The sequence below is a fragment of the Penaeus japonicus genome, unplaced genomic scaffold (genome assembly GCF_977035675.1).
Source record: "Penaeus japonicus unplaced genomic scaffold, GWHDUDI00000001_assembly GWHDUDI00000002, whole genome shotgun sequence".
NCBI lineage: Eukaryota > Metazoa > Arthropoda > Malacostraca > Decapoda > Penaeidae > Penaeus > Penaeus japonicus.
Window position 1 is genome coordinate 8,223,133 of NW_028234404.1, and position 12,500 is coordinate 8,235,632.

Genomic DNA, 12,500 nt, shown 5'->3' on the forward strand with positions numbered 1-12,500 from the left:
CAAGGCAGAGGTGGTGGAGCTCGACCGTGAGTGTGACGGGGAGGAGGCTGAGGGGGTCACTGGGGTCTGCACAGAGGGCGCCGGAGGGAGCTTCGTCTCTGAACGTGTCGGGGCCGTACCATGTCGAATCTGGCATCAAGGAAATTTACAATGAGTTATTCAGAACAAAATAATTCATAGAAATATATAACCAATGAGTTAGTTTCCATAAAAATAGCTTCAAAATTTCAAAAAGACTTTACCCTTCACTGAAATCCTAAATAAATAAATTACACAAACGCCAATTATCCCAGTGCGTCAACCAACCTGCATGTGATATCGGTAAATGTTCTCTGTGCTTTCCAGAACACCTGCAGTCAGGTCCAGCGTACGTCCCTTGATCCCTGGGGGCGGTGGCGGTGAGAACCAGTTGTAAACTGAGCCTACAATGGGCACGTGACGGAGGATGCCTTCCTGCCACAGCCGCTCATCATTCTCACGCTTGAGGTCTTCTGTTGCTGCCTCAATGCCTGAGAAAAAAATTAATAAAATAGATTTACTTTAAATCAAGACAATAAATAAATCAGACTGAATTATTTACCACACTTATATACATCAACAAACAAAAAAAAAATCAAACAAATGCCCTTTACCCACTCTTCCCCTAAAACATAAGTATAATCCAACTTCCCCGTCTCTGTTGCAGAATCTCTTCTACACCCACCTTTTCTCACAATGTCCGTCATCTGGTCCAAGAACTTTGAGGAGGTTTCGATCTCCCTTCCCGTAGAGATCACAAGGGACAGCAGCTCCGAGATGTCTGTCTCTGCCGTCACCATTCCAAACCGTACGCAGTTGACCCCATCTACGGCTTCACCTTTCAAGGAAAATGCAAAGATGTTAGTGAATAGTATATACAAATCTAGATATTTTCACACAAAAAATACATAAATGTATCAAAATGAGTATAACTAAAGATAGACCTTCTATTGTAAATGGTCAAGAAAGGGTGAAGATAAAATAAACTGCTTAATCATATTCACACCTTGATCAATTTGGATAGTATTGTTAATCATATAGATAGAACAAAGTATCCTACTGTCTCCTAGTAAATAAATTTCAGACTTGATCAACTGAACGATGTTATTAGATAATTACATTAACAGAAATAAATAAACTGTTTAATCTAAACTATTTCACCTCAGAGGAAAATGTGAAGGTAGTGGATAGAATACACATACCCTTTATGTTTAATGTACTTAAATTCAAATCCAGCATGCATTTGTATTAACCCTTTTCAAGACTGGCCACATCTTCAGAAGTTTGGCTTGGGCTATGACATATAAGTCAATGTACGAAGCATTAGCAAAGCAATACAAATTAGATTTTGGCGTGATGCTTTATTGACACAACTGAAGGAAAAACAAACTTGTATTTGTAAAAAAAAAAAATGTAAAAGCCCGTAACATTTGATCATTCACACCGAGAATCACAGGTCATTTGTCCACATGATCATTACACCCATGGTTCTCATCTGCGCGAATATTACAACCCTACATACCCAGGCTAAGAGGAGGAGGGTATCTCTCGGAGCTGACTGAGAGGTTGCCATGTACTGCCAGAGAAAGGGTATCTAAATTCAAATGTTACTTGTTTCACTATGGTACACATTTGCCACTTTTGAAAAACAAATTTCACGATAAGATTTACTTATGGATGTCAGTGTGGGTGTGGGTGTGGGTGTGGGTGTGGGTGTGGGTGTGGTTGGGCATGGGTGTGGGTGTGGTTGGGCATGGGTTGGGTGTGGGTGTGGGTGTGGGTGTGGTTGGGTGTGGGTGTGGGTGTGGTTGTGGGTGTGGGTGTGGTTGTGGATGTAGGTGTGGGTGTGGGTGTGGGTGTGGTTGGGTGTGGGTGTGGGTGTGGGTGTGGTTGTGGATGTAGGTGTGGGTGTGGGTGTGGGTGTGGGTATGGGTATGGGTATGGGTGTGGGTGTGAGTGTGGGTGTGGGAACAGGTATAAGAGAGTGAGTGAGAGTGAGAGTGAGAGTGAGAGTGAGAGTGAGAGTGAGAGTGAGAGTGAGAGTGAGAGTGAGAGTGAGAGTGAGAGTGAGAGTGAGAGTGAGAGTGAGAGTGAGAGTGAGAGTGAGAGTGAGAGTGAGAGAGAGGTAGGTAGGTTAGCAAGCACTGCCAGAAAATGTGTAGCTAACACCAGTTGTTCATTGTTCCATTATGGAACATGCTAGCCATTTCCGAAGGGATTATTCAAATCCGTTATATTCTACCTCTTCTTTTATGTTATCTTTTGTGTTATGTAACTTCGTTTTATGACCTTTTTTCTGATGGGATTTCCTACTACCAGAAAATGTGTACCAAAGGGCTTTATTATCAAAATAAGTAAAAATCAATGAAATCAACTTACCAACTGATTATAGCAACAAATGACTGTGGCTCTAATTTGCAGATGTCAGCATATTTTTGCAGGCATATACTATTCTTATTCCCTTAAACACCAGTATGATAATGTAAAACAAAACCATCGGCCAAAATCCAACAACCCGGGGCCCTAACATCCCTTAGACACCACACTAACCGAGAGAGAATGCCGAGTCGGTGGCCTTGAGCTGCGAGACTAGATGGACATTCAGTGCATTGATGTCCTCCTTGGCCGAGTCTGCCAGCACGTCCTGCGCCAACCAGATGTCAGGGATGTAGCGCACACCCCCGAGGCCAGCCCAGCCTGGGATCTCGGCCAGCTGCAAGTTGCTCGCAGACGACACCAGCTCAGTGAAGGCCTTGCGCTGCTTGACAGTCGCATTGAGGATGTCCTGAGATGGAGAAGAGAGGAATGGGGCTTAAGTATTTTGTATAGGCGAGGTGATGAAAAAAAATTTGCAAATGAGAACACTTACAAGTGCACCAAAGATATACATCACATTGGCAAAAGCATGATAGACATGGATAAATTCAGCTGTATATATAGATACAGAGAATAGAACATGCAAATTAACCCATTGCGTACGGGGCGCCTAACGACCTAACTGGTCATCAGGGCGGGTGGTCTACTACACTAGCGACACCGGCTAAAAATTAGAGGGATGGGGGGAAGTTTTTTCTCCACCCTGTGGGTAGCACAGACTAGCCCAAACAATATTTTTCCATAAATCCATCATAAAATGCGGGTTTAGGCTGACTTCGGAATCCTGTAGCTCTGGAGCTAATGCCGTTACAGCCGTAGTACTTCATCACTGTGTGCGTACTTCAACTGTGAGCAGACCTGATGTCATGTCATGTACGCATTGACTCCCGTCTTTTAGGCTTAATCAGTGCCAACATGTATGTCATGACACCCATAAGCAATGGGTTAAAAATGATAATAACTTAGCATAAAAAAAATACTACAGAAACAAATAAACTTACCAGCTGGTGATGAAGGGAGTGAATGAGATGGTCGACATGTGCGAGAGTGATGTGGTAGGTCTCAGGCCCTTCCATGGGACTCCATCGCAGGACGAGGCCAGCCGTGTCCAGCTGTACCAACTCTAGAGGAATGCTCCCTAGATCACGTCGGACAACCTGCCCCAGCTGGAAAAAATTTGGAACAAGAGCATGTTAGACATTTGATTTATCTCACAATATATTACATGTTTTTCTCAAGATTAAAAAATTGGCAAAAAACAGTGACTGATGGCTATTGAAAAAAAATAAATCAAATTAATTCCTTAAAAAATCTAAGATAACATCACAAACTCACCCAAGAGTTCAAATTATCATAGTACTCCGAGTTCTTGCCACCCGTGTTCATCTCATCAACATACTGGAACACCACCGACCCGCTCACAGTTTCTAAAAGTTGCTGGAAAAGCCAGAAAATAATGCAGTGTTAATCATTTTTACCTTCTTGCAGCCCCTACCCTCACACCAGTCTTAACAATAAACAGACATGCTCTTGAAACAAATCAATTATTCATTGCTAATCATAACCATATTAAAATAAATGTATAATTTTAGGAGACTAAATATCCTTTTTTAAATCCTTCAATTTCTTTCTGTCTAGCCAAAGAAAAAGAAGTCAATACATTTTCTCTTCCTGTGGGAACTGAATTGTGTGAAGGGACACTTCAAACTTAGAAATTCATTTTATTGTAAATAAGTTTTTGGGTAACATTCACCATTCAATGCCACACATCCATCTTCTGGTTCATGGGAAAAAAAAAAGGAAGGGGCAGTCAAACGAAGCATTAACACTATTTCCATTCTCATCACCATAATCATTATCATCACTACAATCAGTTTCCTACTATCCCTCTCATCATCATTCCCAACCACACAAACCCAAGAGTACTCACTGCAGTGCTGACGGGCTTGGTGACTAGGTCCTGAATGGTGATTGCCGTGCCTTCGGGGGGGACCGGACTCTGAGGGGGAGGAGAGAGAATAAATAAAAACATGATGCCGAGGTGAGAGGCAATGACAGGTGTATCAATGAAGTGAGGCCGAGGGAGAGAAAAAAATGAAAACTAGAATGGGGAGACTGGAGTGAGAGTAAGTGGAGATGGAAGGGGAGGAGGAGGAGGAGATGGAAGAGGAAGAGTTGGAGGAGGAGGAGATGGAGGAGGATATGAAGGAGATGGAAGAGGAGGATATGAAGGAGATGGAGGAGGAATCACCTATAAAAAGAAAGTGAACTATACAATAAAAATGAATAACCAAAAAGGGGCACAATCAAATTGGAAAAATAAACAAAGGACTATTAAGAATATAAAAAGGTCACAAACAATAAATGTAAAGCAAAAATCATTTATAAAAAAGGGGGGGTGGGGATTCAAAGCAACAATAACAGAGATAAAAGGAAAACTCACAAAGAGACGAATCCTGGGCAAAGAGGCGAGATGCTGCTGCAGATACTGGCTAAGCTCAAAGGCGTGCTGGAACCGCGATATCACTCCAGTCTGGCCTAGGGTCTACCGCAGGGAAGAAAAATGTGAGCAAAATGATCATTGAATTTTCTCATAAATATAATAATCATAACTACCTTTATCATTCCCTATTCTAACTTTCATTACTGAAAATACATTAATAAAATGATCCAAGAGCTGCAACACACAGTCTCCTTTTACATTCACAATCACATAGAAAAATAATGAATAATGATCAGAATCACCTGAATCCTATAAAACACAAGAAACCTGAAGGCTACCTGTAATGTGGTCCAGAGGGGAAGACACGACAACCGCACATGTAGACTGAGTGCCGTTAGACCCGCTGCATGGACTGCAGAGGTTTCATATGCTTTGTATAGGGTCTGGGGTTGTTGTTAAGGAAAAAGTACAGATCAGCACAGAAAAAAAATATATATATATAGTAACTAATTAAATATTAATATTAATCGTAATAATAATACTGTCTTAGATCTAATATTTTCATACATGTATAAACTAATACATATTAGCTAGATATGACTAATACCATATCCTAAGAGTTAACAATTGAAAAAAGACACATAATTATGAATTCAACACCTGAAATACTGATGTATACTAAAAATCCATCTGTGTCCCTATGACCTTCAACACAGCAGGTAAAATGCGTAAAAGGATACAACGTATGGGAGCGACGGAATCCCAAGCCATAGAGACAGCGGTAGGGTCATACTGTCAGCCACTTTTGCAGGCTGGAATAGGGAAAATTTATTAAAAGGGGACAGCATATCTTATCTGAACAAAAATGCAATTAACTATACAATCAATTTCTTGTACATGTATGAATAAAAAATATGAAAAAAATCTTATTAGACAATATAACTCTCCTTTTGTGAAATATAAATGCATGAAGATCTGGTCACTCTTTTCTAAATAAAAATAATCAACATTTACAATTCATAATAGCCAACATTTACAAAACTTTTTCAGAATTCAGGACAAACCATCACACTGTATTTATATATATATTTTTTAAAGTTTCAACTTCCATAAGCATTATACATCCATGAAATTCCTACCAAATTGGGTGCATTGGGCAGTGTAAGAGCTGCCAGAGCATGACCCTCTACATGGAGCCAAGCTTCATGTGTGTTGCAGAGTTCTTGAATGCGAGCGACATTGTCTACACCACCTACAGCTCCACCACCTATTGCACAGAGAAAAAACAGATGGATTATGCCATTATACTTCAACATTTCCATTTTTCTTAAATTGGGTTTCAAATTTTTATATTACTAACTAGACATATTGGTCAAGTGTGTATTATCAGTGATATCAAAGATATTGTATTTCAGTGGCTAATATTTGCAAGATTTGAATGATATCAACTCATTTATATACCTGAACAGCCACATTTCAAAATCCTATTCTCATCACATTAATAAAAATATATCCTCTACTCACCAACATTCGCAATGACAAGTAGAGGTTTCTTTTGTGCTGCTAAATCTTCCGCCATCATGCGATCAAGTGCTGCTGTATCCATGGCAACTGGTGACCCAACGACTGTATTGCAGGGAACGACTCGCACACAGCCAGATCCAAGACCAAGCTGTGAAAGAGGTATTCAATTCTATTAGCATTGAATATTTATGTTACATCGCTTTCTAAAAAATACAAACGTATTAATGGATACCATCATTGACTTTATCCAACTTCAATTAACCCATTCGCGCCGGTTGACGTGCTGACACATGGTCGAAAAAAGCCCCGGACCCGGGTGACGTCCTGGCATGGGCTACATTTTCGGCCCGCGCGCCGGGAGGCCAGTAGCGACGTGCTGAAACGTCCGCATTAGAATGATAGATTATTCTTAGTACAATTCGATTTTCATACTTGATTTGTCTTAGCTACTTTAGTTTATCCTTCTAAATAGTAGAAAATGGGATATAACGTAATATGAATGACGTCACAGGTACATACGTAATCTTGATTACGGCATGGTGATTTCTGTTTCTGATTTGTTGAATATGATGATCTGAGTCGAAAGACTATCGTAAAATCAATTGTAATTGGCCGAGGAATAAAAAAAAATAATAAAATTATATAACATCTTTTTGTTGCCCCACTAAAAGAAAATGACACTTGAAAAAACATTGTTGTTACTTGCATTCACTTGTATGCACATGTATGGTTGTTCATATTCTCTTTCTTTTCTTTTAGGAAGAAAAAAAAAATTGAAAAAAAAAACTATGTTTGTTATCTCACTAGAAGAATGCTTCCATTTCCCATTGGTATTACAACATAGGAGTAAAGAATATGGAAAAAGTTCAATAGAATAACACTAAAAAACAGTGCTATAACATCTTTTTCGACTGATATACTTCCTCTGAACATAGCACTACTTTCTACACATGACTACACTTTAGACGCAATCACGCAAACCATAAGGATAGGGTGGGTGAAAAACGCTCTGCGAGCGTCAGCGCGACCTCGCGCAGCGGGAAAACACCCCGGGACGAACGGTTGCGCGCTTGAAATCTTCCCGGCATGATCGGGAGTAGGCGAAATTCCGCCCCGGCGTGAATGGGTTAATGGTAGATGTAAAGTTGAAAATATAAATATATACATGAAAAGCCCAGGCAGAAGAAAAACAAGACTGCCATTAACATGATGACTCACCGCCCAGTCTTAACGCAGGCTAAATGCCTCAGGCTATTCACCCATACACAATCACATGAGGTGCCAGACATACAAAATACCTTGACATGATATCACATCACCAGCTCCAAGTACTGTCACCACATGAATAAATATCATATCAACTGTTGCTAACGGGTTGATATCCTACAACAACAAAAAAGGAGAACACCCTGAGGCAGCAGCAACACTCACCATAGCTGCAATGTGTTGGGGCAGCCCAGGCCTGACGGTGCTGCTGGTGTAGATGACGGGTGGGCGGGCATAAAGAGCCTCATAACCGTCTGCTGCATACTTAGGGTAGCGTGTGTGGAGCAGCATCCGGCACACACGCACCACACCTTCACGCACATCCTCATGGATGTATGCTGTCGAGTCAAAATATCTGTGGGGTGCAAAAATTATTCATATTATAGTAATTTCAAAAGACCACTGTTAGAGATATCACACAGACATACAAACACACAAGCAAACACACACATGCGCATGCCCCCCCCCCACACACACACACACACATACACACAAACTTCTCACCTGAACAGTCTGGAGACCCACAAGCAGGAGTCTGACATAACCCTGGTTGCAAGCCGCCTGAGGTGCTGGGGATCGAGTGTCGTCACCAGGGCCGCCAGGAGATGTGAGACTGCGGCTAATCGGCCATGGTTGTCAAGGGGCCCTAGGCCATAGGTTACATCAGGCTCCTCATCGTCGTAGGTGATCAGGTCCTGTAAAGAAGTGTTTAGGAAGAGGAGTTAAGAAGTTTTGTTTGGGTTTTTGGGAGAAAAATCCATTGGAAGTGATGATTTGTGGACTGAAAATGAGCAAATAAATTATAATAATAATGAATAAAAAAGATAACTTTATATCCATTTAATCTGTTACTCAGCTGTTAGGACATTCATGACAGCTGAGTTTTTGTACTACATTATTGTTAATGGAGGCTTTGTGGTTTTGACTACATTTATTAAGGTCATTTTTCAGACTCGTGTGTATGAAGACTGTAAGAACGTAGATGCGTGGCAACAAGGGTTGAAATTAACTGAACTAGCTGAACTGCCCTGTCTTTAACCTTTCCCCAACAGGCATGTTTCTGGGGCCATATCACTTTCATACTATATTTTTCCTTTTGTTGAAATTAAGCTATCTATTCCTTAGTTCTGTAACTAGAGCATCATACCAAATGCTAATTAGTGTCCCTTTGCTAACATATCATATAGAAAATCACATATAAAACCATAACTCTAGAAAATAAGAGAAAACAAAAGTCTTATGATGCCCATCCTAGTCTGAACATCCTAAGATATGGATGTCTCAAAATGGTTAAAAGGTTAACAGAAAAAGATGAAGGGCAACAATGATGATTTACACATTAACTACAGAGAAAATTATAGTAACCAAAAGTCACTGTATTTGTTTACTTTAAGGAAAACAAGAGGACAGCCATCACTCATAAACCAAAAAGTGGAGGGGAAAAAAAAACATACCTGCAGCAGCCTAGTGGTGTGGAGTGGATCGTGACCATTGAGTGCCAGAGGTCGTGGTTGCCTCTCCTCTGGGGGTAGGGGCTCTGCAGGTGAACCCAGAGCTGCGAACATCTCTGTAGAGAAGGCAGAGAGGGCCCCGAACACATCTTCACCCTCCTCTTCCTCCTCTTCTTCTTCCTCATTTTCATTTGCTCCCTCCTCCTCCTCCTCTTCTCCTGCCTCCTGCTGCTGCTGGTCAGCCTTTGCCTGCACTGGTTCTTCTCCAACTGCTTTCTCTGGGGTCTCCTCACCTGCATCCTCTTTGGCAGGTTCTTCTGTGGTAGGTACTTCTGCCTTTGGTCTGGAAGAAGAGTATGTGATTACAATAGGGTATTGTCATCATAAAGCTTCATATAAAAGTTGTGATTAAGCATTATAATGATTCTTAACCCATTCGCGCCAGATGACATGCTGACACGTTTCGTGGTTTTTGCATCAGACGCCGGTGACGAGATATCTGGGCAAGGCCGGCGCTCAGGGTGAGCGAGCGGGCAGCCCAGGCTCACGGCTTGTGCACCCGAGAGTCTCGAGGCATTAGGCATATATGTTCGAAAACCCCAGTATTATGACCATACAAAGCCGGAATTGCCAAAGTGTGAATGAGTTAAGATTGGACTATGGAATAAATATTCCAATTTCAAAAATATTCTTACTTCCTTTATAAGTGAAAGCTGTTCACATATTAGCAGTGAAGTTTATTGAAACAAACATGTTAAATGTTAACCAGATTGTTTAGAAGCTTTTTCAAATTTAGATAAAAAATAGATATATATTATATATTATCCTCAAATTGTATGAGTGAAGTTTTACATTTTTAACAAACTTTACATCTATGTGGAAACAAAATAGGATGAACAATCTTATCTTACATCTAATTAAAAAAAAAATTAAAATTTTCATTCTTTTTTCTATAAATAAATAAATCATATTACTAAACACACAGACTGATTCTTTTGCCTCTGACATAATTAGGAACCAATGATCAACTGATATCAATAAAATTGAACCCCACCCCCTCCAAAAAAAAGATTATCTTTCTTTTCTTTTTTTTTATCAAATGTAAATCCCATCACTATTCACATATCAACAAAAGACAGTGCATTACAAATTACGCAATGGAGGAAAACAAACTTCCTGATAAGAATACATACTTATCAACTGCCATTTCCTTTGGTTCTTCTTTAACTTCTGTCTCGCGTTGTTTCTCTTCTCCTGCCATTGTCTCTGCTGCCTCCTTTCCTTCTTCTATCTTCTCCTGTTCAGAGTTGAAATAATTCAATGAATCAATCAAATAAATCACCTCAAAAGATTAAAGTAAATCTTGATCAATTCCTAGTGACAGAAACAAAATTATTTCACTTTACATCCCTCTAGATTCATTTTCATATATTATTACCCAACCATCTTAATAATGAGGACTCATTTCATCTTGTTCCAATAAAGATTCAAAGTCATGTCTATCTTTAAGTTTGTGCATGCAAACAACAATTCTACCCCTAAGACATGAATGAAGCTGGAGAGTAATTTCAACTTCAGATGTTATGATGCCTTGGATTACCAGATGCTGATTTTCTAAAGACACTTTTTGATCAAAGTGTTTATCAATCATGCACTGAAATATCGCAGGAGAGTATTTCAGGGTCACACTAACATGAGCTTATGCTTGCTTTTTCCATTTCTACATCTTAAAGCAACACATTCTGCACAGACAGCTCACACAGCATATCATTACAGCACATCGTTACAGCACGCTTACATACACAGGTATGAAGATATAATTATCATCCTTAAATGACTGGTCTGCCTCATAGCACATATACACTCACAAGGCTACAACATCTAGGCACAAGACAGTATAATAGCTCTTGCTTACTGCAGTTCCATTCACTGCAGTGATGTATAAAGTACTAGTATTCACTGCAATCATGATACTGCATTAGTGGAGCATTAGTAAGAATGTCATTTAATGGCATTCTAAATCAAGGAAATATATTTCTTTTCTGGCATTTTAGTAGAAAATTATCATCAATGTTTGTCATTCATTCTAATATTCATAAAACTTATCCCTCTTGCAATATTAGTCATTTGGAAGCTTTCAATATCTGAATACTCTAAACATCTTTTTTCATTAAACAATATTGTCTGTTTGATAAGCAGCTTTTTTATGGAGGTAAAGCAATTCTAAGAGCTAGGTCTTCCTTCTAGCACAAGTTGTCAACAAGAAATCAACATTGCAACAAGCAAGAACTTCAATGGTTCTCATGCAACAATCATACACCACTCTGTTACAAGAAGCCTTCTGCACAAAACTGTCACCATTAGAGGCTTTCTAAACATACCTATGATATCTTTCTATGCCCTTTTTATGTTTCCTTTCCTTTTTCTTTTTCTTTTTTTTCTTTTTTTTAGTTTTCCTGCTGTAAAAAAAAGGTAATTACAAATGATAGATTCAAACAGAGCACAGATTCTAATTCTAATCAAAATAAAAACACACATAAATGACACATCAATATGATACCAAAATCCCCTATATTTTATTCAGCGCAAAGTCTAGATGCCACTCAAAGAACTCTTAATACTATCCAGCCTAATACAGCTGTTGTAATTCGATGTTGTTGCTATCCTGAGCGATCAGACGCACCTGCAAACGCATCTGAAAACACGTGGGCAAAATTTTTTGCCGGCAATTATTGATAAGCAAATTAAAAGTAAATCCAATTCCAGCTTCCTGCCAATGAACTGCCGATCAAATCAATCCAAGTCCAATCAAATAAGATTACACATCTAACCACAAATTATCATCTTCTAAGTAATGAAGAAATAAAACATACGAGTGAGAGTTTTGGCCAATTAGAAAGAGAAAAAAAAAAAAAAAAAAAAAAGACAGGAATGCAAAACCAAAGCAAAATATTTCAAACAAATGATAATGACTATAATAATAATAATAATAATAACAATAATAAAAATTATGATATATATATATATATATATATATATATATATATATATATATATATATATATATATATATATATATGTATACATACTATAAATCTTTAATCAACCTCAGTCATCAATCACCAATAAGCATACATCAATCTGTTTACCCATCACTATATATCATTATTCATCAATCACTATCTATCATCTACCTTCTATCATTGATAATCATCATTTATTGTCACATTCAATCATTCATCATTCATCACCATCCCTAGAGTCTGTTAGTCATCATCAATCACCATTAACATTGACCAATAATTAACCGCAATCACCTATCAATAATCCCCTTTTATTACAATTAATCACTAATAATAATCATCAATGAACATCATCAGTGACAATCATTATTCAATCATCATTCACAACCACAAGTCATC

At 38.9% G+C, this 12,500-nt stretch overlaps 1 protein-coding gene across 7 annotated transcripts in view; it reads right to left on the minus strand.

Annotated features, from left to right (window-relative positions):
* Window positions 1–12,500, minus strand: part of LOC122248698 (pyridoxal-dependent decarboxylase domain-containing protein 1) — a 29,762-nt gene that overhangs the window by 656 nt on the left and 16,606 nt on the right. For 3 of the 7 annotated variants that reach the window (XM_043008872.2, XM_086546812.1, XM_086546818.1), the window contains exons 2-18: window positions 10,272–10,375; window positions 9,082–9,421; window positions 8,132–8,322; window positions 7,793–7,982; window positions 6,362–6,509; window positions 5,977–6,104; window positions 5,578–5,649; window positions 5,176–5,280; window positions 4,838–4,939; window positions 4,325–4,393; window positions 3,730–3,831; window positions 3,396–3,560; window positions 2,569–2,803; window positions 1,541–1,594; window positions 704–856; window positions 307–509; window positions 1–129 (exon numbers count right to left, since the gene is read on the minus strand). The exon at window positions 1–129 is cut by the window's left edge and continues 656 nt beyond it. In XM_043008872.2, the coding sequence (XP_042864806.2) occupies window positions 1–129; window positions 307–509; window positions 704–856; window positions 1,541–1,594; window positions 2,569–2,803; window positions 3,396–3,560; window positions 3,730–3,831; window positions 4,325–4,393; window positions 4,838–4,939; window positions 5,176–5,280; window positions 5,578–5,649; window positions 5,977–6,104; window positions 6,362–6,509; window positions 7,793–7,982; window positions 8,132–8,322; window positions 9,082–9,421; window positions 10,272–10,375 (2,490 nt within the window). Of the gene's footprint in view, window positions 130–306; window positions 510–703; window positions 857–1,540; window positions 1,595–2,568; window positions 2,804–3,395; window positions 3,561–3,729; window positions 3,832–4,324; window positions 4,394–4,837; window positions 4,940–5,175; window positions 5,281–5,577; window positions 5,650–5,976; window positions 6,105–6,361; window positions 6,510–7,792; window positions 7,983–8,131; window positions 8,323–9,081; window positions 9,422–10,271; window positions 10,376–11,459; window positions 11,538–12,500 lie in introns of all 7 variants that reach the window. The other 4 variants (XM_086546839.1, XM_086546836.1, XM_086546829.1 and 1 more) reach the window with 2 other exon arrangements.